Genomic DNA, 24,735 nt, shown 5'->3' on the forward strand with positions numbered 1-24,735 from the left:
TAAAAAAGTTAATCACACATGAAATTTTATTTTTAATGTCTAATTAGCACGAGTTACAAAAGCACTTTTTACTTCTTTCCTACTTATGAAATATATTGGGTTAGCCAAGAAGTCTTTTTTTTCCCCATATAATGGCTCTCCTGGCACTTAGCTGTCTTTAATGCCACTTGAAACAATTTTGTTATTGTATTGTGACAACTGTCATACTGGTGTGCATTAAATAAAAAAACCATCAGAAGTGGTGACTTCTGTGCAGCCATTTTAATATTGAAGATGGAAGATCCACAACATTTCTGGTGTATTATGCTTTATTATTTCAAGAACGGTAAAAATACAACTGAAATGCAAAAAAAAAAAATTTGTGCAGTGTATGGAGAAGGGGTTGTGACTGATTGAACGTGTCAAAAGTGGTTGGGTGGAGTTCTTGGTGCTATTGACATTTTGGCCACATAATTCTTTGCTGTGGGGCTGTCCCATGCATTGGAAGATGTTTAGCAGCAACCGTGGCCTCTACCTACTAGAAGCCAATAGTGGGAGATCACCGACACACTCAAAATATCCATATCAATAGTTATTGGTAGAAATGAAATGTTTTATTTTACGGAAACACAAGATGTTTTAGCCAACCCAACAATGTAGGTAATTTTAAATAACACCCAACCTTGTATTTGAGCACCATGAAGCATTATATATTAGATCCTGAGAGACTGATGATACTGAATGTCTATTGTGTATAGTGAGCATTTACTGGTTATAAAATGTAAATGATTCCTTATCTGCTTTAGAGGAATACCTAAAGGGAAGACTTGCTACTTTTTCTATTATGAAGATGATTATTCTCATTTCATACAATGGCATTAAACTCTTAACAGAGTATTACCTGCAACCTATTTAACAGCTAATGTTAGAATCAAATTCTAACAAAGCATGAACTTTATGATTAAAAAAATATGATAGGTGTTTAACTACCTAATAAAGGTCATGTTTAAAAATATATTCTGCACTACATTGATTCACTATCAAAGGCAGATTTTCCTATATGCCTTCCCTTGCGACATTTTGCATCTTAACTGCCTTTCGCAGGTTAAAAAAAGAACAACACAACACACCCTTCAGCAAGCTGGGAAACATGCAAGTTTGTTTTCCAAATAGAAACAAAATATTAGTTAAAAATTAGTCTAAGTCATCTTCATTTGAATATATATATTTTATTTAGAATGCAACACTAATAGCATGATGATAAACTGTCACAAATTTGTACCGAGAAGCACACAATCTTTAAAATGTGCTGTTTCACAGGTGATTTAAGTATAGCATTATTATTTGCTACTAGAGTCAAAGACGACATTTAGATTCTTCAGCTTTCGGGTATTTAGTAATTTCAAAATGACTGTCTAGTCAGGCAGAGGAAAGAAATTCAAAAGCAGTTGTTTTTTCTTCTGTTAGTTCCTTTGCAGTAAGATCCATCTTCTCACGTGAGAAATCATTAATAGGGAGACCTTCAACAATCTTCCATGTCTTATTCTGTTTGAATATAATTGGAAATAAGAGATTTACAACTGAATTAAAACTGATTCTCTAGCAAGGAACAATTTAGTTTGAACTTCAATCTAGAGTATCTGTTTTAAAGTCTGATTCTAAAGAAGCAAATCAAAACACAGATCTTAACAGGTAATTTTTATTTTTTAAAAATATTTTTTAAATTTCCTGGGGTGAACTTTGTTAATAGGATCCTACAGGCTTCAAGTGTACATTTCTATGACACATGATCTGCATGTTGCATTGTGTGTCCACCACCCAAAGTCAAGTCATCTTCTGTCACCATGTATTTGGCCCCCTTTACACTTTACCAATTTGGATAGAAACTCAACACTTGAATTTAAAGCTTACTGAATCTAGAAGAAAATCATTAAATGCAGATTAATTAGCAAACAAAAAAACTAATCATTTTATAATAAACAGCAACAATACTGAGAACTATTGCTTCATTTAGAAGATACTATTTGTAGGTATCGGATTAGAGGCATAGTAACAAAATATATTTAGTGGGAAGAGTTGAATCTTGCTTTCCAGATTAATTTCAATCTTTCCATGACTTAAGTTGTGTTTATGTAATTTTAAAGCTAAGAAAAATGTCTAAATTAGTAAAGGAACAAGTTTCTAGACTAAATTATGCCATTATTAATAAAAATATACAACTCCTTTCCCAGTAAGGGACAGAGGGAAGTAACTCTAAAATACCTTACCTTGATTGTGACAGGGAATGAGTAGAGCAGATCATTGGGAACACCATAGGAGTTGCCATCAGAGATAACACCCATGGACACGAACTCTCCCTGAAAATAACAATTTTTACATTCTTATGGTGCTTAAGAACTAGTTTTTATAACCAAATGACACATGAACTAACAAAGTTAAAGTTGGTGACATGTTCTCTCTATGGGCCCAACTTCATTACTGTGTAAGGAACCAGCAGCAGGCACTTCCATGACAGGGTAGCTTCCATGACAGGGTAGCTTCCATGGGTATTGTCTCACTTCACTCTTTCAATCTATGTGCTACTTGAAGTAGGCCAGAGAAACAAAATCCTTTTTTTAAAAATTCTATAACTATGACCCAATATAGGCTTTAAGATGAAAAACCTGTCACTCCTGCCATGTGTGCTAGGTGATTTCTATATGTATCTCCTTTCTTTACCCTCACAACCATGTAAAAGATGACGAGACAGCTCAGAAAGGTTAGGTGACTTTCCCAACGTTATTCAGGTAGTAAGCAGCTGAGCCAGGATGTGACCCTAACCTGTCTTGACTGCTACAGATATGTTTTCTTTATATTACAGTATCAGGGGGCATAAGTAAAAGAGTGGCCTGTGTAAATCACTGAGTCCTTACCTCTGGGGTCCCAAACCAGATGTCTCTGATGTGGTCACAGATGGCTTTCGCAGCAGACATTGCACTGGACAGTTTTCGGGCCTTGATCACAGCAGCGCCACGCTGCTGCACAGTCTGGGTGGGAGAGGTAGAGACAGCTGTGTTACCCAATCGTAACAGCTGCATTTTCATCAATTCCAAACTGATCCTGAGGTGAAAGGCTGCAACCATGGCTTAATGTGTCCCCTCCAAACCCAAGGTTGGCCTTGCTAACCCATTTCAGTTAGAAGCACCATACTTTTTAGAAAACAGAAAACTACAAATCTCCACAGATGCTTATTATACTTCATACAAAGAAATGAACCTCTGTATAAAGCTAACTAGATTTTTCCCCAATTTTTCTAGTTTTTTCCAATTTAACAATCAGTCCTGACTACCACAAAACAGATCAGACCAGAGTGGATCGCAAGGCTTAGTTTGACCCCGAAGTGAAGTATGTAGTCATTAGACTACTGCGAAAGACCTGCTCTCCTTGTGTCCTTCTTCCCCACCCCCCCCACCACTGGGGAACACTCAGATCAGGAATGTGGTCTCTCTCAAGAGGTCTTTATGCCTGGCTATTCAAGAGAGCTCCCAGGTTTTTCTTACTGTGATGAAATCTCCCTTGAGCCAGCTGTCATCTTTCAGAGCTTCATAAACACCAACTTCCTTTCCTTGAAGTTTCACCTTGGCATGGTTGACATCTGGATACTGGGTTGAGGAATGATTTCCCCAGATAATGACATTCTTTACATCATCAGAAGTCACACCAAGTTTAAGAGCAATCTAGTTAAACAGGAAACAAATACAGTACTTAGACACATGCTTTTCATTTCAAATTGTGACCTGCTGTTTAAGAGTAGAGGGCATCATATAGAATGTAGTTAACTTATTAATATCATGGGTTTATCAAATATACCACGCAAGAGGTCAATATTGCTTGAATATGTAAATCTGAATCTTACTTTGTTGTTATCACTTACTTGAGATGTTGCCTCAGCACTTCTGAGCAATTAGGTATTTTGGTGATTTCTCTACATTTAGGTGAAATATTTATTATATCATATATAAACTGAGTAATTTTCAAATAATCCTAAACATGAAATTTTGGAATTGGAAGGATCTCAGATGAACAAAGCTTGACTGTCTTCATTTTACAGATTAGCAAACTGGAAAAAACAGTTTAAAATAACATATATAATACTAAAGTTATACTACATGTAACAATCTCTTGCTGTAGTTTCAGAAAGCACTTTGGGATCCTGCAGGTCTTGTGGTCACATGAGCATCAATTATATTACGGACATAGAAAGGGTTAGAAAGTTATTTTTTGAAAGATTTAAATAAAATAAAAATCAGCTTGTTTCTTTTGTGATTTGCCTGGTAAGGTAATGTGCAGAAAAAATATGGTTAGTTGTATGAGTAATTTGTTTCTAATTAGACGAATTTATGATAAACCAGAAAATTTGTCAAAAAAGAATTTTTAAAAAATTTTATTGATTTTAGAGAGAAACATTGCTTTGTTGTTCCATTTATTTATGCATTCGTTGGTTGCTTCTTATATATGCACTGACCAGGGATCGAACCTGCAACCTTGGCAAATGGGGACAACACTCTAACTAACTGGAGTTCTTTTGTGGGCAATGAAACAGTGTTGTGTTTTGACTATGGTGGTTATAGTAATCTAGATATATGATTAAATGTCTTAAATACAAAAATGTAAAAACTGCAGCAGTCTAAGTAACTCTAGTTAAAAGTGATGTGTGCAGTCCAGTTAATTCCCTACTTTTGATAATGCTCTAGAGCTATGTAAGATGGAACCACACTCAGGAAAGCCCATAATGGGTACATGGGATTCTCTGTACTATTTTTGCAACTTATTGAGTTTATAATTATTCCAAATAAAAAAATAAAAATCAAACAAAAAAATCACTTCTGTTTTAAATCCTGCTTCATCTAGAGTTTTACAAGTATTAACTACAATATCAATCTTCATGAATTAAGAGGGATGGCTGGTTTCTGGTATACCCAGGTATTGACCTGCTCAGTCGTTGGGGTTGAGTGGTGTGTTGTACAATGAGTACCATTTTCTGTCTGTGCCATAAGCTGAAAGAACTTGGGAAGAACTATCTGTATTTATATTTAGCTGGCATTGTAGGGAAGAGAGGAAAATTTGTATCTGGGGCAAGTAACCCAAGATGTACACTACCAAGAACTCAGAACATTTTGCTGAATGTCAGCTTCAAATGCTCTAAAGTAGCAAAGATACACTGTCTCTAGGCCTCTCCTCACTACAGAGCTCCTCCTACTCCCTTTGTCCTGTGGCCTGCCCACCTCCTCTAGTTCCTTTGATCTCTTGAGCTAACCCACTTCTGTCAGGACAGCAAAAGCCAGTACTTTGCAGATGTAGTTTCTGAATATCACTCATGTCAGAGCTAGTTTAAATTGACATGTATCCAGGATAGCAGTTTCTCACTCTCTTAGACACTCTCATGTCTGTCACGTAACTCTATTAAGTGGTTTTCCACTAATTCTCCAGCCCTAGCAATTTTCTTCCCCTTATACCAGCTAGCTCGTTTCATTGCCAGATTGCCTTGTTAGCAGACACATATGCAATTCTGGTTTGCAAATACACAGGGGAGTTCTGAAGGTGATAAACAATTGCTAGGTAGCAAAGTCCTCTGAATTCCAAAACAAGTTATGTAAGACTAGTCACCATTCATGTAAGAAAAATTCATCTTTGGATTTGTTATTTTCTTTTCCACTGGATTAAGGAAGAAAATGCTGCTTCAAAACTTCCTAAAAGCTGTCACTGTGCCAGACTGGCATGCTGAACATGTACCAAATATTAGAGTTTGATGAGACAGCTTCTTATTCCCTCTTTCCTCATTCAGACTTTCACCCCTACAAGAAAAACTCTTTCAGGCAGAGGGACAAAGTGTCACTTAGTAGTATCTCTGTAAGCAGAATTTTCCAATGCCAGCTTCACCCAAGGTCTCAGGTAAACAGCAAAGATGGAAGTTTGTTGGTGTTGTCATTTTACCTTTCTCCCTCTTGCAACAAAATTAAATAACCATCTGACAATCCAGAATCTACAACTGCAAACATCTGTAATATCTTTCCTTAACTGTTATATAGTACATGTTCTATGGTACCCAAATTACAGGCCATACCATTCGTCTGTGCTATTTTCTATAGTACCCAAATCTCCTGCCTCCAGTCATTCAAACAAACTCCCACTCACTCCTAGCCACCAGACTCTACCTAAATACTAAGGAAAAAGACCAGCCTCACAGCCTTCATCTTCTCAGGAATTATTTGCAATTTAAGTTCATTATCCAAAGACCTTCTAAATTAACTGGAATATTCAGGGATATGATTTTTCTCAACTTTTGGATATATCCCTCTTAACAATAGCAGCCAACCTTCATTGAGCTTTACAATGTGACAGGCACCATGATAAGGTCTTACCATAGATCTTATCTCATTTAACCTACCTAACCACTTTGATGTAAATATAATTATTACCCCATTTTATAGCTTAGATACACTTCCTCAAGATCACAGAGCAAGTTAGTTGATTTAGGTTACTTGATCCAACAGTGTAAGAATACACACAAGGGTTTGGACTTAAGCTAATCTAGGTGGCGCCATCATTTACCAGGTGTATGATTTTAAGTAGGTTCCCTGTCCTTCCTGGGGTTTCTTATCTGTAAAATAGTGATAATGGATATCTCATACAGTTATTATAAAAATTAAATGGTAAATTATATGTAAAGCATTCAGCTCACAGTAGAAGCTTATGGAATGTAAACTATCTTCTCCTTCACTGGGCATTCCAAAGCTGAAAGATTATAAATTCTCAGTGTACAGCAGGGCTCACACCATCCTTTGCTAAAAAGTTGTTTTCTTGAAACTAAGCAAAGCTGTCTTCTCTAGAAGAGAAAGGACTAAACTCATAGACCTATCTAGCAGTGATACCTGTGCATAAGGAGAGATGGCCAGAAAATGACTAAGGAAAAGAAGTTATGTTTCAGAACTAGAACTTTGTCTTGGCTTCTAAGGGCACCAGGATCATCTAGATCTGAGAAAGCCTAGGAAACTATTATAGAAGAGTGGCATGGTCTTTTAATTTTTTAAGCTATGGTTAATACCCTGGTCACTGACCCCTTGGCATATTTACCTAAGGCTCCAAGAGGTAAGAAACTTTGACTATTAATTAAAACTTAGCTGCTAAATAGTGAAAAGTATGAAATTTTATGGAAGTGTAGAATATTGAAAAGATATAAAATTAAAAGGCAGAATATGAAATTAACAATTAAAAAATCTGAATCCGATTGCTTAGCTGTAGGGAAAAAGAAAACAGAACCACATAAAACACATGAAGCTGAAGTCTTTCATTTTATAATCTATACATCTGACAAAAATAAACTCAATTATGTACCATAATGAAAATTCTCTATACTAGTGAATACTCTTTAACTAATGTCATAGAAGGACATTAGCAACCACCATTTAATTATCATTAGCAAATGAAATATACTTGAAAAATTAAGTAGGAAGTTCAGCTCTAGTCCTTATAAGACCAGATATAAAGACTCCCTAGAAATTGGAATACCTTCCTACTAAACAACAACAACAAAAGCACAACTACGATTCAGCTACTTTAAAAGTGAGAAAAAAAGATTTTACAAAATTCAACATTCACAAAACTTTAAATGGCATCTTTCTTACCTGAGCTTTAGCTCGGTTGTGATCCAAACGAGTCAAGCAACTGAAGTTCTCCTTGGGGATGGATGGTGCCGACTTAGCAGCAGTCAGACAGTTGGTATTGGCTGGGTTTCCCACCACGATAACCTAGGGAAACCCACCACAGCGGAGTTACAGACCATACACTGCTTAACCAAACTGTCTTTGAATAGGACTGACAAATGTATAACATGTATCCTTTGTATCAAGTTTGTGTCAGCTAAATATGTAGTTATCAATGTAAACAGTTTCTAGTAGGTTTCTATTCTCTCTTCTATAAACCTTTTCCCCCCTTGTCAGGGTTTGCTGTGACTACTGAAAACATTTCTTTAATAAAACCACCATTATGTACGTAAGTCACTTTTCAGGTAGCGCTGTCCAGGACCTAAGTATGTATCTTTCTATTTTGTTTTGTGCCCAAAAGGAGAGAAAGCATTTTTCTCCTTGCCACAAAAAACCAAGTAATCTAGGGCTCTATCTCTGAGTTTTATTCATTGATAAAAATTTTCCTTCTTATAAAAGTAGTCCAAGAAAGAAATTCTACTCAAGCAGTCTGCTTTAGGACAATGATTTGTTTCTGTGCATTAAAAGTGCTTCTCAAACTCACCTAATCCTAAGAAGTAAGAGACATTTGCCAACATACAGATTACCAGGTCCCAATATTTCCACACCTACTGAATTAATCTTTAGAGAAAGCATTTTAGGCTTTTTTTTTTTTTTAAACATTGGGGAGGTATGGGATACACTGGATTATAATACAGTATAGAAAAATGTATGCATGGACTTTTAAGTTTTAAAAATATTTAACAAAATTAAAAAAATTGTGAAATAATAAGCTTACAGAAAAGCTACAAGCATATTACAGACTAACTCCCATATCCCATGACCCCGATTCTCTAATTTGCCTCGTCTCTCCCTCTCTCTATACTCCTTGTCTACCCACCATCCCTTAGTCTTTTGTTTTTGGCCTACTTGAGAGCAAGCTGCAGACATGATAGCTAATGCCCTTAAATACTCCATGTCAGTATGTGTTTCCCAAAAAGGTACACTTGGCCAAGGGGCAATTACTGTGTGGGCGATTACAGTGCAAACAGTACTACAACTAATTTTTTAATAAGAGACCTGTGGATTACTACTTAACTTATCGCTATTATTTTCTGCTAATGATTATAGAAAATAAAAGGTAATTATTTGAAATGAAGTCCACAGAAAGCAAACAGTCAGATGTCTGTGAAGTACTATAACAGAATATTGTAACTGGCAACTTTAAAAATCTTATAAAATTTCTTTTACCTTCCTTTGAAGTCAGCATACAGAGGTAGAAGTGTATCAAAATCAACAAAATCTCTGACTGGCAAGCCTTCTGCTGTGATAACTAAGTTCTAGTTCACTGATATTTAATTGGTAAAAGGAGACTTTACTGCAATATCAAGACAAATTTAGGAAATAGCCTGATCGTAAGAGGATAGGAAGTCATAAGAGGATAGGAGTCACCTCCTCAAGACATGAACATATCACTGTATTGAGAAATTCTGAGTATTCAGAAGCCACCATCTATCTCCTACTGCTAAGAACACAGCTTACAGCCACCCACCTCCACAGTCACGCACAAATCCAAATGTCTGGACAAATGTTCCCACACAGCTTAATGGCACCAGGAAGTTCTGTGCCTTTTGGGTTTACAAACTAATATTAAACTTTCATGAATAGTAAAAGACAAAATATTTTAGAATACCTCTGAATACAGGCTTCTACACCATAAGAGGAAAACCCAGAAAGGGAGAGCTTATCAAGCAAAACTATGTACCTCTATTTACTGACTATTGCATAGAACTGGATGGGGGTAGGAGCAGGTGGGGAGGTGGACAAATAATTTTGTTTTCATTTAAATACGGAAAGCAGAAGTTTCACATGCTGATAATGAAAAACCCCAGAAAATACTACTGTATTGGTCACCTTAACTGACTTCTTGGCATATTTCTCCAAGGCTGCGCCCTGGCATTTGAAGATATTCACATTTGCTTTGAGTAAATCCTTCCTCTCCATGCCATCTCTTCTTGGCATGGAGCCCACAAGAACGGCTACATCCAGGTCTTTGAAGGCAACCTCTTCTTTATCTGTGGCGATGACATCTGTGAACATGGCAATAAACATAGAGACACTTAAACACCAAAGTCTGAGGATTCTTATCTGTATTTATCCAGTAACTCGTTCACTTTATAGCAAATGTTTACTTTTACAAATCACATTGATAAAAGTCTTAGGGGACTAAGAAAGACAAATTATGAATTCAACAATAACATGGGCAGAAATGTCAATATATTTGTTCTGCTTTTCCCCTTTCAATAATTGTCTCAATTTCAACAATTCTATACCTTTTATCTTTTATAATCAGATTAATGCAAAGATACAATATAACTTTCAAGGCATTTGTTACTCAGACTAATAACCACAGATAACACAAAAGAGAAATTAATTCACCTAATGTTTAAGTTACCATTACTTTAAGTATTAAAGCAATTAGAAAGTCCATGACCAGTGTTACAGATTGAATGTTTGTGTCTCCCACAACATTTTTATGTTGAAACTAATCCCCATTATGATAGTATTAAGAGACAGGGCCTTTGGGAGGTGATCATGTCATGAGTGTGAAGCCCTCATGAATGGCATTAGTGCCCTTAGGGCTGCCTCATCCCTTTTACCATGTGAGGACATAGTGAGAAGACAGCCATCGATGACCCAAGAACTGGGCTCTCGTAAGACACCCAATGTGCTAGCTCTTTGATCTTTGACTTCCCAGCCTCCAGAACTGTGAGAGGTAAATTTCTCCTGTTTATAAACCAGTCTATGGTATTTTTGTTAAAGCAGCTCACATGGACTAAGACAACCAGGATTTGGCATACATTTTTAGATCGGTGAACTTTTGTCATAGGCTGCTATTAGCCCCCAGATAGGTATATGTAGGAAGACCAGTTGGAGAAGAACAAAAAACAAAAACAAAAAAGCCATCTTATTCCCAGCCACACATTTACACATTTGCTAAATATCCCTTCCCTGTCATACTCACAGCTGACCACTGACAAGTTGCCTGTAACCTGGGCAGAAGAAACTCATCAGAGAGAGGAATAAAAGTAACAGAGTAAATTGATTTGGAAATGGGTGAAGCAAGGGAGCCCCTAAACAGCTTGGGCAGAGTAACACACTCTCTTACATAAGTGTACATCCAAATGAGTTAGAAGGCAGTATCCCTTCTAGTAAATGTTTATTGAACATACATTGGGTTGGCCAAAAAGTTCGTTTAGTTTTTCTGTAAGACAGCTCTAGTAGTGCTTAATTGTCTTTAACTTCATTCAAAATAATTTTGTTAGATTGTACTGTTATAGCCGTCATATCAGTATTCATTAAAAAAAAAAATCGAAAGTGGTGAATTTTTGTGTAGTCATTTTAATATTGAAGATGGAAGAAAACAGGCAATGTTTTTGGCATACTATGCTTTATTATTTTGAGAAAGGTAAAAATGCAACTGAAGCACAAAAAAAGATTTGCGTAGTATATGCAGAAGGTGCTGTGACTGATTAGACATGTCAAAATTAGTTGGTGAAGTTTCGTGCTGGAGATTTCTTGCTGGACAGTGCTCCACAGTTGGGCAGACCAGTTGAAGTTGACAGCGGTCAAATCGAGACATTGACTGACAACAATCAACGTTACACTGTGTGGGAGGAAGCTGACATACTCAAAATACCCAAATCAATAAAGTTACTGGCAAAAATGAAAAAACATGTCTTTTCTTTTACAAATAAAACAATATGAACTTTTTGGCCAACCCAATACATGAATTCTGAGCATGGTTTCTCTTGGGTATACATTTTGCCAACTTGTAGGAGAGTATTAAGTCCTCATCATAAGAAAAAGTTCACAATAAAGGAATAGCTACATAAAAATATCCAAGTTAGTTTATGATTTAACCTAACTTTTAATAAGCCTTTCAATCAAATTTAAGATTTCTGTCTTACATTTATGTAATAGTTCAATGATTCTCAAAGGCTCTTATCAGAACTCTGGCAGACTTTTTCAAACTATGTAGTACGATTAGGACAATTTACACTGTATCTCAACCAGATGAGTGGCAGATGGGATGGGACTATCAATATGAGGGACCAACCCATTTCCAGCCTCAGGGCAGCATATGGCTCTGGAAGACATCATTTAGAGTTAAAAAAGTTCTCCATTACAGGACACCACTATTACTATTTAAATAGACTTTAAATAGTAACGCAGTATAGACAATCTCTGATACACAACCCTATGCAATACTATACTTAATTAGTAAAAGATTATATGTAAGTATGTTGGATAAAAGTATAGTTACTTTACACTAGCTTTCTTACTTTTACTCTTATTTATTCTTGGCATATGATTGATTCCCTTTATTTACTCTTGGTATAGTACAGCTTATCAAGTAGTTGTAGTTCAAGAAACAAAAGCAAACTACTTTTATGAAACAATTTCTAATGAACAGGTTAACAAAAATCTGCAATCTATTTTTTGAGACATAAAGTACTATGAAAATCCCTCTCCCCTCCACTCTCTAACTCACCTTTCAGGAGGGGAAGGGCACAGTCTTGCAGTTCCATTAGGACACCATCCAGGACACCCATCATGGGAGTGATATCCAACAGCACAAGAATGATAGGCTGCCAAATGAATATCAAGGGCAGCATCTGTCAGTGTAGGTTATGTCATTTAGCCACACAAAAAAAGTCTTTTTAAAAAGTTTGTGCTTATTTGATGTGTATATGTGTATAATTCCCATTATTCAAAATTATTTTAGTTCAAGCATTTAACAAGATGGTACTTTTAGATAAAGGAATGCTATAAAATCAGCAATAGCTGCTAACAGACACAGTAAGAGGAGTCACTATTACTGAATTTTAAAGGTGTACATGGAATATCAAATTGAAATTATGTAGCACTGGAGTTAATGGAAAGCTAACCATAGTATTTGGGGTGAAGGAAGAATTTGATATTCATGGATGAAGAGGATGGATATATGAATACTTTAGAAAACAATTTTAATGTACATTAATCAGACCTGTTGGAATGGAGGGTGTGTGCTTCAAACTGGGAAGTAGATTTACCTGTCTGTTTTGGGTCTAAAAAGAGTTTACGAACAATAAAGTGCTGATTCAGCAACTTTCTCCCCCACATTACTCTCCCTACTGTTCCTGTCATTAGTGAATACTTTACACGGACTGACACCTGCTGGCTGCACCAAATCAACTAAGTACATGATTTGCAAAGCATTTATAATTGCCTGGAGGGGTGCTTCCATTTATAGCAGTGTGCCCAGTACATTTATTGGGATTACCCATTCCTTCACCATTAAAAAATTTCTTTGCAACTAAATACAGAGTTCTATTGACAGTATTCTTACTTTAAGATTTACAGACAGTTGCCCCTACCTGGTCTTTACCAAAGACGGCTCCATTTCCAATACTGTACAGCAGTGAATATGCAATCTGACCAGCTGCTCCAGTCACAAGGACTCTGATTGGTTCAGGCTGTAATGACAGAGCCCAATTAACATTTTATTAAAAAGTACTATTTTATCCTAAAGATATTTAGGAGTATATATTGAGACAACACATTTTAAAAGTTAATGTAAAATTTTAAAGTCTCTTTGTGTGGCTTAGTAGAAAATTAATTTATCCCAGACTTGTCACAATAAATACAGTCTGCACAAATTAAGCAACTTCTAGAAATGTGTCTTTTTGCTGTATATTTATATGGTATTATTTAACTTACTGTTAAACTGGATTTACTTACTTAATCTCATTCATCTTTTAAAGGATATTTTACCACTAAAAATAGGCCTAACAATGCTGATGTGCATTATGTGTGATATAACCCCTGGTAGCCACTGGAACCCTACAAATCCTCTCATGCGAATTGCCCCCACTCCCATCAGCTCCACAGAATCTTTACACCAGGAACAGGAGTGACAGTGGTTGAATTTTTCCATATATAATAAGCCCGAAAGTTTTAATAAAATTATGAATCGCGATTCAACTTACTTACTTGGAGGAGGAAACATAATCCTTTACCTTTATTATTTTTTTAAATGGTAGTGGTTTTTTAAAAAAAATATTGTATTTATTTTCAGAGAGAGGGGAAGGGAGGAAGAAAAACATTGATACGCAAGAGAAACATTGATTGGTTGCCTCTTGCACGAGCCCCAACTGGGAATGGCCCACAACCCAGGCATGTGCCCCGGCGAGAGATGGAACCAGTGACCTTTTGTTTTGCAGGGATGATACTCAAACAACTGAGCCATGCCAGATAGGACAAGCCTTATTTTTTGAGAAAAATGAGAAAATAGTAATATCTGTATTATAATAAATTTTAATGTTAAATAATAAATAACAAGAGCAACATGTAGTGATAGCTGACAACCTAATTCTGAGGGAAATTAGTTCTAAAAGTTGGAGGAAGGGAGATTCAAGATGGCAGAGGAATAAGTGGAAGCTACACTAACCTCCTCCCAGGACCAATCTGGAATTAAAACTAAACTGTAGAGAAATCATCCCAGAATAACCAACTAAACATTAGCTGGAGAAAAGCCTTATAACCACGGACAGACAGAAGAAACCACTTCACCACCACAAGACTGGTAGGGTGTGGAAGAAGTGGGAGAGGCCTGGCTGGGCTCCTGCAGACCACAGCTGAAGTTCTAGAGGGATACTTCAGCGACTGGGGGTGTTTCCCCTGAAAAGTGTGGGGTCTAAAGCCCAAGCTGGGCTCCCCAGCCTACAGCACCAGAGCTGGGAAGGAACGCCGATAACACCCAGCTGTGAAAAGCAGCATGGTTTCTGTCTGCCAGGGAGATGGCTGGAGATGCAGACAGCCTTTTAAAGGGCCAATGCACCAAATTTCATTTGCAGCCACTTACAGTGGGCTCCGGCAGAAGGACAGAAGAGTGGCCTAGAGACACTTGCGAAAAGTCTGGGGTTGGTGGCTCTGGGGACAAAACAGAAGGAACAGCCACCAGGATCCCTGTGCTGAGTCATTCCTCATACTGCAGAAGCCATCTCCCTTGGGCAAAGCATTCCTTTCTGAATGGCATCAGCCTGAAGGGAAGCAACAGCTTCACTTGCAGCAATTACTCTAACCCACCCTGGGGAGCTTAACATGGGTTGCTGATTACAGCTTGATTAATTTAACTGATCAATTTAGCAACTAAAGCAGAAAATACAAAGCAGCCAAAATGGGAAGACAAAGAACCAGATCCCAAATGAAAGAACAAGAGAGTTCTCCAAAAGAAAAAATAGATGAAATGGAGGCAAGCAATTCATCAGATACAGCATGAAAAATGACACAGAAACCATAAAGGACTAGTCACATATGAAGAATGCAATATCTGAAATAAATAATACACTGGAAAGAATAAACAGTAGGTTAAATGAAGCAAAGGATCGAATTAGTGATTTGGAAGACAAGGGAGAAAAGAACACCCAGAGCACATCAGCAAAAATAAAAAGAATTTTAAAAAAGTGAGGAGGCTTAAGAAACATTTTGGATAACACGAAGCATAAGAAAATCAAATCATGGGAATACCAGAAGAAGAGAGCAAGCAAGGGATTGAGAACCTGTTTGAATAAATAATGATTGAAAACTTTCCTCATCTGGAGAAGGAAAAAGACACACAAGTCCAGGAAGCTCAGAGAATCCTAAACAAGTTGGACCCAATGAGGCCTACACAGAGACATATCACAATTAAAATGACAAGGCGATACTCCAGAAACCTAAAGAGAAAAGCAGGCAGTTATCTATAAGGGAGCACCAATTAGACTGTCATCTGATTACTCAACAGAAACATTTAGGCCAGAAGGGAGTGATGTGAAATTTTCAAGGTGATGAAAATCAAGGACCTACAACCAAGGCTACTTTACCCAGCAAGGGTATCATTTAAAATCGAAGGAGAAATAAGGGCTTACCAGAGAAGAAAAAGATAAAGGAGTTTGTTAACACCAAACCAGTGCTGCAACAAATGTTAAAGGCCTCGCTAGAAGAAATAAGAAAAGAAGAAAGAAAGGAAGGAAGGAAGGAAGGAAGGAAGATAGGAAAACAGTCTAACAATAAAATGGCACTAGATATATATCTATCTATCAATAATCGCCTTAAATGTTAATGGCTTAAATGCTCCAACCAAAAGACATTGGGTAGCTTAATGGAAAAGAATAGACTCATATATATGCTGCCCCAAAGAGACCCATCTTAAATGGAAAGATACACACAGACTGAAAGTAAAAGGATGGAAAAAGATATTTCATGCAAATGGAAAATAAAAAAAGATTGAGGAGCAGTACTTGTATTAACACCAAAGCTATAGTAAGAGACAAAGAAGGACACTACATAATGATAAAGGGAACGATCCAACAACAGGATATGACCCTAGTAAACACTCATACTAGGAGCACCAAACATAGGAGCACCAAATATGTAAAGCAAATCTTGATGGACATAAAAGGAGATAGAAATACATAGTCCCAAGATTTTAACGCCCTATTGAATTCAATGGACAGATCTTCCAGACAGAAAATCAACAAGGACACAGTGGCCTTAAATGACACACTAGATCAAAAGGATTTAATTGGTATCTTCCGAGCATTTCACCCCAAAGCAGCAGAATACGCATACACTTTTTAAGTGGACATGGAATGTTTTCTAGGATAGACCACATGTTAAGACACAAAACAAGTCTCAATACATTTAAGAAGATTTCAATCACATCAAGTGTCTTCTCTGACCACAGTGCTATCAAATCAGAAATTAATCACAAGAAGAACATTGAAAGACATGTAAAGACATGGAAGTTAAATGACATGTTATTCAATAACGAATGGGTCAGTAACAAGACCAAGAAAGAAATCAAGAGATACCTTTAAACAAATGAAAACGAGGACACAACAACCTAAAATCTGCCGGACACTGGGAAATGCTAAGAGGGAAATTTGTAGCATTATAGGCCTATCTCAAAAAACAAGAAAAATCTCAAATAAACAGTACAACTTCACACTTTAAAGGAATTTGAAAAGAACAATAAACAAAAGAATAACCCTAAGTGGGTTAAAGGAAGAAAGGAATAAAGAGCAGAGCAGAAATAAATGAAATAGAGTCTAAAAAAATGATACAAAAGATCAATGAAGCCAACAGCTAGTTCTTTGGAAAGATAAACAACACTGATGAACCTTTAAGCAGACCCATCTAGAAAAAAAGAAGGATCCAAATAAATAAAATCAGAAATGAAAGAGAAGTAACAACTGACACCAAAGAAATACAAAGAATTGTGGAGAAAATATTATGAATAACTATATGCCAACAAACTGGACGAAATGAATAAATTCCTAGAATCATACAATCTTCCAAAACTAAATTAGGAAAAATCAGAGCTGAATAGACAGATTACACCTAGTGAAATTGAAGCAGTAATCAAAACACTCCCAACAAACAAAAGTCCTGGACTGGGTGACTTCACAGGTGAATTTTACCAAACATTCCGAGAAGAACTAACACCTCTCATTCTCAAGCTATTTCATAAAATTCAAGAGGAAGGCAAGCTTCCAAACTCATTTTACAAGGTCAGCATTATCTTAATTCCAAAACCAGGTAAAGACACTACAAAGAAAGAAAATTATAGGCTAAAATCCCTGATGAACATGTTAAAATCCTCAAAAATATTAGCAAACCGAATACAACAATGCATCAGAAAGGTCACACATGATGATCAAGTGGGATTTATTTCAAGAATGCAAAGTACAACATTTGTAAATCAATAAATGATTCACCACATAAACAAAATAAAGGATAAAAACCACATGATCATATCAATAAATGCACAAAAAGCATTTGATAAAATCCAGCAGTCATTTATTACAGAAACTTACAACCAGGTGGGAAGAGAGGGAATATACTTAAATATAGTAAAAGTCATATATGACAAACCCACTGCCAGCATCATATTCAATGGGCAAAAACTACAACTGTTCCACTTAAGATTAGGGACAAGACATGGATGTCCGTTTTTACCTCTCTTATTCAACATAACACTGGAAGTCCTAGCCAGAGTAATCAGATAAGAAGAAGAAATAAACTGCACAAATTGGAAAGGAAGATGTCTGTCTTTGTTTGCAGATGATGTGATACTGTACATAGAGAACCCCAAGGACTCCACTAAGAAACTACTAGAATTGATATATGAATTCAGCAAAGTAGCAGGATACAAAATTAATATTCAGAAATCAGTTGCATTTTTAGATGCCAATAACAAACTAACAGAAAGGGAAATTAAGAAAGCAATCCCATTCACAACTGCTTCAAAAAGAATAAAATACCTAGGAATAAACCTAACCAAGGATATACAAGACCTGTACTCAGAAAATTTTAAGACACTGAAGAAGAAAATGGAAGATGATACAACTAAGTGGAAGCATATATCATGTTCATGGATAGGAAAAATTAACATCATTAAAATGTCCGTATCACCCAAAGCAATCTATAGAGTCAATGGATTTCCTATCAAGATTCCAATGACGTACTTCACAGGACTAGAATAAATATTTCAAAAATTTATATGGAATCACAAAAGACCCCACACAGCAACAGAGATCCTGAGAAAGAACAAAACTGGAGTAACTATACTATAAAGCCATAGTAATCAAAATAGCATGGTACTGGCATAAAAATGGACACATAGCTCAGTGGAACCAAATACAGAGACCAGAAATAAACCCATACCTTTATAGCCAAATAATATTCAACAGAGGAAGCAAGCACATACAATGGACTAAAGATAGTTTATTCAATAAACGGTGTTGGGATAATTGGACAGATACGTGTATAAACATGAAACTAGGTCATCTTCTTAAACAACACACAATAAATTGAAAATGTACCAAGGACTTAAATATTAGACCCGAAACCATAAAAACAGTAATAGAAAACACAGGCAGCAAAATCTTGCACATTGCTTGTTGGCATATTTTATTGGATATATCTCCCCAGGCAAGGGAAACAAAGAAAAAATAAACAAGTGGGACTGCATCAAATTAAAAAGGTTTTGCACAGCAAAGGAAATCATCAACAAAATAAAAAGACAACCCACGGAGTGGGACAATATATTTGCTGATATATCTGATAAATTATAACCCAAAATTTATAAAGACCTTAAAAAACACCACCAAAAAAACAAAACAGCTGCATTAAAAAATGGGCAAGGACCTGAATAGGCACTTTTCCAAGGAGGACATAAAAATGGCACACAGACATATGAAAAGACGTTCAACATTACTCATCATCAGAGGAATGCAAATTACAATCAAAATGAGGTATCATCCCACACCTGTCAGAACGGTTACCATCCATAAATCAACAAACAAGCGCTGGTAAGGATGTGGAAAAGGGGGAACCCTTTTGCACTGTTGATGGGAAGGCCGATTGGTGTAGTCACTGTGGAAAGCAGTATGGAGGTACCTCAAAAAATTAAAAATGGATCTTCCTTTTGACCTAGCAATCCCACTTCTGGGAACATACCTGAAGAAATTCAAAACACTAATTGGAAAGAACATAAGCACCCCTTATGTTCATTGCAGCGATATTTACAATTGCCTAGGTATGGAAGCAGCCTAAGAGTCCCTCAAAAGATGAGCGGATAAAACAATTACTAGGACATTTACACAATGGAATACTACTTGGCCATAATAAAGTAAATTTTACCCTTTGCAACAATGTGTATGGATGGACCTGGAGAACATTATGCTAAGTGAAATAAGCCAGAGAAAGACAAATACTATACAGTTTCACTTCTATGTGGAATCAAATGAACAAACTGAACTAACAAGGAAAATGGGGACAGACTCATAGATGGAAAACAGATGACAGCTAGTGGGGGAGGGTGAGCTAAGCTGGGGAGGGATTGAGCTAAAAGGAAAAGGGACTCATGGACATGGATAACCACATGGTGATTGCTGGAGGGAGTGTAAGGGGACTAAATGTTAACGGAAAAAAATACAATGAAATTTTAAAAAATAAAAGGGAGGAATTGAGCAAAGTACAAACTAGTTGTAATAGAGTGAAATTGTATTACTGATCTCAACAGACCCTTAACAAAATAGGGACATGTGTACAAAGATAACTAATGTCAAAGTAACAACCTTGAGTCATGAGAATAAGTTAAATGGACTTCCACTCTGTGTCACCTCTCTCACTACCTGCATGAGAGAAGTGGCCTATTGAATTGGCCGGGATAGAAACATTTGATTTAATATTGCATTGGCCAAAAAGTCTGTATGGTTTTTTCTGTAAAATAAAAGACACATTTTTCATTTTCACCAAAAACTAATGATTTGATTATTCTGAGTAAGTTGGCTATCTCCTGCTATTGGCTTCTAGTGGGTAGAGACCAGAGGTGCTGCTAAACACCTTCCAATGCATTAGACAGCCCCAGAGCAAAGAATCATTTGGCCAAAATCAATAGTACCAAGAAACTTTGCAAACCACTTTTGACACATTCAGTCACAGCACCTTCTGCAAACACTGCATAAATCTTTGTGTTTCAGTTGTTTTTACCTTTCTTGAAATAATAAAGCATAATTCGCTGAAACGAATGTGTATCTTCTTCCATCTCCAATAGTAAAATTGATGCACAAAAATTCACCAATTTTCATGTTTTTTTCAAGTGCAAGCTGATATGATAGCTGTCACAATACAATCTAACAAAATTGTTTCAAATGAAGTTAAAGACAACTAAGCACAACTAGAGCCATTTTACTGAACTTTTTTAACCAACCCAGTATTTGGAGTTCCTTCTTTCAGAGAAGGGATGGAAGGAGGCTACCACCTTCAAGGGGCTGTTTAACCTTCCACCCGACCCTCTGAAGGTCAGGAGCACTTAATATTTTGGTGCCTAAAAGTCAATGGAAAAAATATCTCACGAAGTGCGTGCCAAATTGTAGAGAAATGAATCTGATCCTAGCAGACTATGTGTGCAATTTCTTCCTCAAAGGTGTGACCAGAGTGGGAGTGGAAAAAAAGAAAAAACTATGAAGACAGTTTCTCCCTGATTTCCTGAGGCTCTTCCCCATCCATATCTCTAAATATACAATGTGATAGTTTCCCAAATAAGCTAATTTTAATACAATACATAGTTATGTTCCTCAATAGACTTTAGGTTTATAAAGAACACAAAGTTATTGTATATGATTGCTTTCTATCATAAGGCCTTTACATGTTTTTAATTTTGTCATTTCCTCCTCTTCCCTTAGAGAAAAGGAGGATAGAGGAAATTACTTTCTCCCTCTTTAGAATGGAAACTCCTTAATGACAAGGGTTTGTTTTTTTAAATTTATTGTTGTATCCCAACTGCCTAGAACAGTTCCTTGCACATAGCTGGAACTCAAATAATTATTGAAGGAATACCTGGATCTTGTAAAATTGCTGCCCAAAACCTAGAAATATAAAAAGAATTGTTTGGAAACAAACCTATTTCAAAAAATTGTTAAAATACTTTATTAATATATACTTTGAATTCTAAAGTATTTTGAAAATTGGAAACTTAATGACCATTTTAGTTCCTGCTATAGTTAGCAAAATTATTTTATGTCACTAGTTCCAATGATATAGTCTTATAAATCAATGGATGAACTGTTATCTCACTCCATTCATTAAGCAATATGCTAGTCACTGAACCTCTACTATGTATCTGGTACTACACTTCAGGTCCAAGGACTAGAGAGGCAGCAGACCGTAGTAAAGATACGGTCTCTAGAGCCAGACTTCTGAGTTCATATCCTGACTCCACAACTCCTCAGCTATAGTGTATGTTTCCTGGCAGGTCACTTCACTTCTCTGTATTCAGTTTCCCTACAGTAGAATGGAGATAATAGCAGCTACCTAATAAATAAGGTAGTTGTAAGGATTGAGAGAGGTGACATACAAAGCATTAAGAACAGTGTGTAGCAAGTACTATAATTATGGATCTCTGTCACCATAGAATTTTCCTCTAAGGATTATTACAGCCTGTTTTCCTATTTACAAGTCTGTTACTTTCCACTAGATTGTGAACTGCACAACCCCAACCCCACATCAGCTCAGTTCAGACTGTGAACTGAGGGCAGTTCACCTTTAACTCAAGATTGCAATCCATGTAGCATTCAATAAACATTTGCTGAGTGAATGAAAATGAGAATTAAGAAATCTATAAACGTATGCTACTTCAATGTAAAGCAAGCTGGGATAAAAAAAACTGAGGGGGAAAGTATCATTACCTATAAAGCTTAACCTCCCAGAAAGTCAGGTAGATGGTTATACCAGAATAACGCAACTTTAGGCATTAATTTTAGCTACTAAAGTATGTTCACGGTATCACATTCCTTAGGGAAGGGTCTATGGCCAGCTAATGAATAGCTACTAATCCTACCTCAGCAGTTTCCTTCTTCTGTATCTTTGAGCAACTTATTTTTCACAGGAAGGTAATTCCATCTCGTTAAGAGCAGCATGAAGCCTAGTTAGTGTCAGAATGTTTGATGATGAAAAGGGAAAGAACAAACTGCATATTTGGTTCTTTCTGCTCTTTGGAACATTGCAGTTGAGAAGCAGGAGGGTGGGAGCTTCCTGCTGACTTTCACAATGTTACAGTGTGAAGACAGGTTACTATTCTTTGCTTAGATATCTGGGCAGTCTGCCAAGATCCAAAGGAGAAATGTCTTTGCTCTTGGCAGGGCACTAATGACCTTCTTACAGATGCAGGCTCTGTCTTGCACATGTGATCAAGTCTCAGTTATAAAGCCTGAATTTAAGTATGCTTTCCGTTATTCTACAGAATGACCCATGTATTCCCTTTTTTCTTTCTTGCTTTCTAATTTATATTTCTGTAACATAAAAGACAAACAGTATTGTTCAGATTCCTTCATATAGTTTATCCTTTTTGTCACTCCCTACAAAAGGACATAAGCTAAAAATTCCCTCCTTAAAAAAGCTGCTTTGAATAGCCTACCAGAAGATGGCTCTTTTCTAACTCAGTGACTGTTCACATACCCTTTTGAGGAGGCAAAGAGATTCTGAGTCATGTGAAAATTTGCCGTCAGTTTTGGCACACTGATAGGACTGGTCCTCATCAAGGTCTCTGCATTACCTGGTGCTCAGTGACCTTCCACGGGTGAGCCCTGGCTTGATCTACTGAATAGCAAATCAATACCAGAATGGGGGCCCAGGATCTCTCTGTGACCTTGGGAAAATCATTTGACCTCACCAGGCTATGTTTTAAGGTTAGAGAAAATAATCTCCAAATTCCCTTCCCATAATTTATAAACTCCAGTATTCTAAATTGCAAGGAATAAAGCTATGAGGTAATATAAATGCTGATAACGTATTTTAGTTTATATTCGCAGAATGAGCTTTCTTCTTCATCCAGAACCTCAGCTACTAAAAATAAATTTTCATTATGACTTGATAAATGCCTGTATGACACAATATGGTAAAATAGAAAGAGTGTAGTTAAGATTCTTGGGGACAAACTGTTGTGTGACCTTGAACAAATCACATTCTCTTTGGGTTTCAATAAACTCAATTTTAAGATATGAAGTGGGGAATATCTGTCAAAATGACTTTTAAAAGGTCCCCATCAATTGTAAAATTATAAAGTCTGCAGTTCTCTGATGATAAATGTCTCTGCTTTCTTGCTAAGATTAGGTCAAGAACCACGGAAACCATCATTTAAATGATGAAATATGTTATTTGATGAAATCAATAAGAAATCTAGGTTTAACTGAGAATTAGTAGCTGTCCCCATTGGCTCCCCTGTAAAAGGTAAATGGAGTAATCCCCCTGGCCTTTGTTCAGGTTCTGGAAAATTTCCAATCTATTCAAATATTTTCCCACATTCCCCACTCATTTTAGTATTTTGCGAAGGTCAAATAGTCTCAACTATAAATACAAGTACCAACGCAATTTTTCAGTCTGATGTCAAATGTCACCTTCAGACACCGGGCAGATCATTACTACGTCAGAGTTCCCTCACCACCGCCTCCCCCTTCTGCTTTCAGCAAACACGGGATGTGGTAATCCAGGTATCCGGATCTTCAGGACAAGATGGTTACATTGTGTAACATTTCAAAGTAGTGGGAAGCAAGATGGGTGGAGGTGGAGGATGGTAAACGGGGGATAAATGGATATGGAAAAATACAATAAACTACTAAAAATAAAATGAAAAAATAAAAAGTGGTTCTAGATTTCAAAACATGCACATCAGTAAAAAATATATGCACTAGTTATTTGGCTGCCGTTGCTGTCACTGCCACACGTCCTGGTATTACAAAAGTTCAGCGAGCGGGTTTTAAATGGCAGTAAATTAGATATGGCTGAAACACGTCTCCCGAAAACGCAGATCGTAATCTGGAGCACCTGGTAAACACTATCTTTGGTCGAGGGCCTTCTAGTTTCAAGGGCTTTGCCGACAAAAGCCTTAAGAACACTATGGGCATAAGAGGAGAAAAAAAAGATTAGGACTGCCCCCCAATCCCCGCAATCAAACCCCATATCGTGCTTTGGAGAAAATCCACAACTTCTTATTTTTGTATCTCAGGCCGCGCCCTTCCAAAATCAGAGATTTCTCTAGAGTTCTTCTAAGAAACCCTCTCCCCAGGTGGAAACCAATCCCTTTCCCATTACTGGGTCACTGCGACAGTCCCCAGAAGGTAAGTCGGGGTTTTCCAAAGGGCAAGGGCACAGCTGTCCCCCAAAAGTCCTTCAAGCGCAAGGAACCCCATACAAGGCAGTGAAGGCCAGATGTGGGCAGGATCTAGGGGCCCACACTCACCATGATGAGGGAAAGCACGGACAATTCCGGCACCTGCGAAACGAGCTCAGGGAGTCAGGTCACCTCTACAGCGGGACCGACTGCGGGGGAAAGCGCGCTATTTGAGAGAGAAGGCTCCGCTCCCGACCGCGGTGCCCTCTGGGAACTGTAGTTTATGCTTTCCTGATTCTATCGCACTATCCAACTCATTTTCTTTAAGTGTGAACT

General features: G+C 37.0%; 1 protein-coding gene across 1 annotated transcript; it reads right to left on the bottom strand.

Annotated features, from left to right (window-relative positions):
• Positions 1 to 1,188: 1,188 nt before the first annotated feature.
• Positions 1,189 to 24,685, bottom strand: MDH1 (malate dehydrogenase 1). The gene is made up of 9 exons (XM_054586906.1): positions 24,529 to 24,685; positions 13,121 to 13,219; positions 12,256 to 12,352; positions 9,615 to 9,790; positions 7,644 to 7,766; positions 3,519 to 3,695; positions 2,892 to 3,005; positions 2,247 to 2,336; positions 1,189 to 1,524 (listed from the first exon to the last, which is right to left on the bottom strand). Exons 1-9 carry the CDS (start codon positions 24,529 to 24,531, stop codon positions 1,399 to 1,401), a joined length of 1,005 nt encoding a protein of 334 aa, XP_054442881.1. The 5' UTR covers positions 24,532 to 24,685; the 3' UTR covers positions 1,189 to 1,398.
• Positions 24,686 to 24,735: the final 50 nt, after the last annotated feature.

The sequence above is a fragment of the Pteronotus mesoamericanus genome, unplaced genomic scaffold (genome assembly GCF_021234165.1).
Source record: "Pteronotus mesoamericanus isolate MK-2021 breed Mesoamerican mustached bat unplaced genomic scaffold, CSHL_Meso_final contig_98, whole genome shotgun sequence".
In the NCBI taxonomy this organism is placed as follows: domain Eukaryota; kingdom Metazoa; phylum Chordata; class Mammalia; order Chiroptera; family Mormoopidae; genus Pteronotus; species Pteronotus mesoamericanus.

Excerpts from the sequence above, each read along its gene's own strand:
- MDH1 (XM_054586906.1), bottom strand. Across the intron at positions 3,696-7,643 it reads ACAACCGAGCTAAAGCTCAG|ATTGCTCTTAAACTTGGTGT; the intron begins GTAAGAAAGATG and ends CTGTTTAACTAG. Across the intron at positions 3,006-3,518 it reads TCAAGGGAGATTTCATCACA|ACTGTGCAGCAGCGTGGCGC; the intron begins GTAAGAAAAACC and ends TCTCCCACCCAG.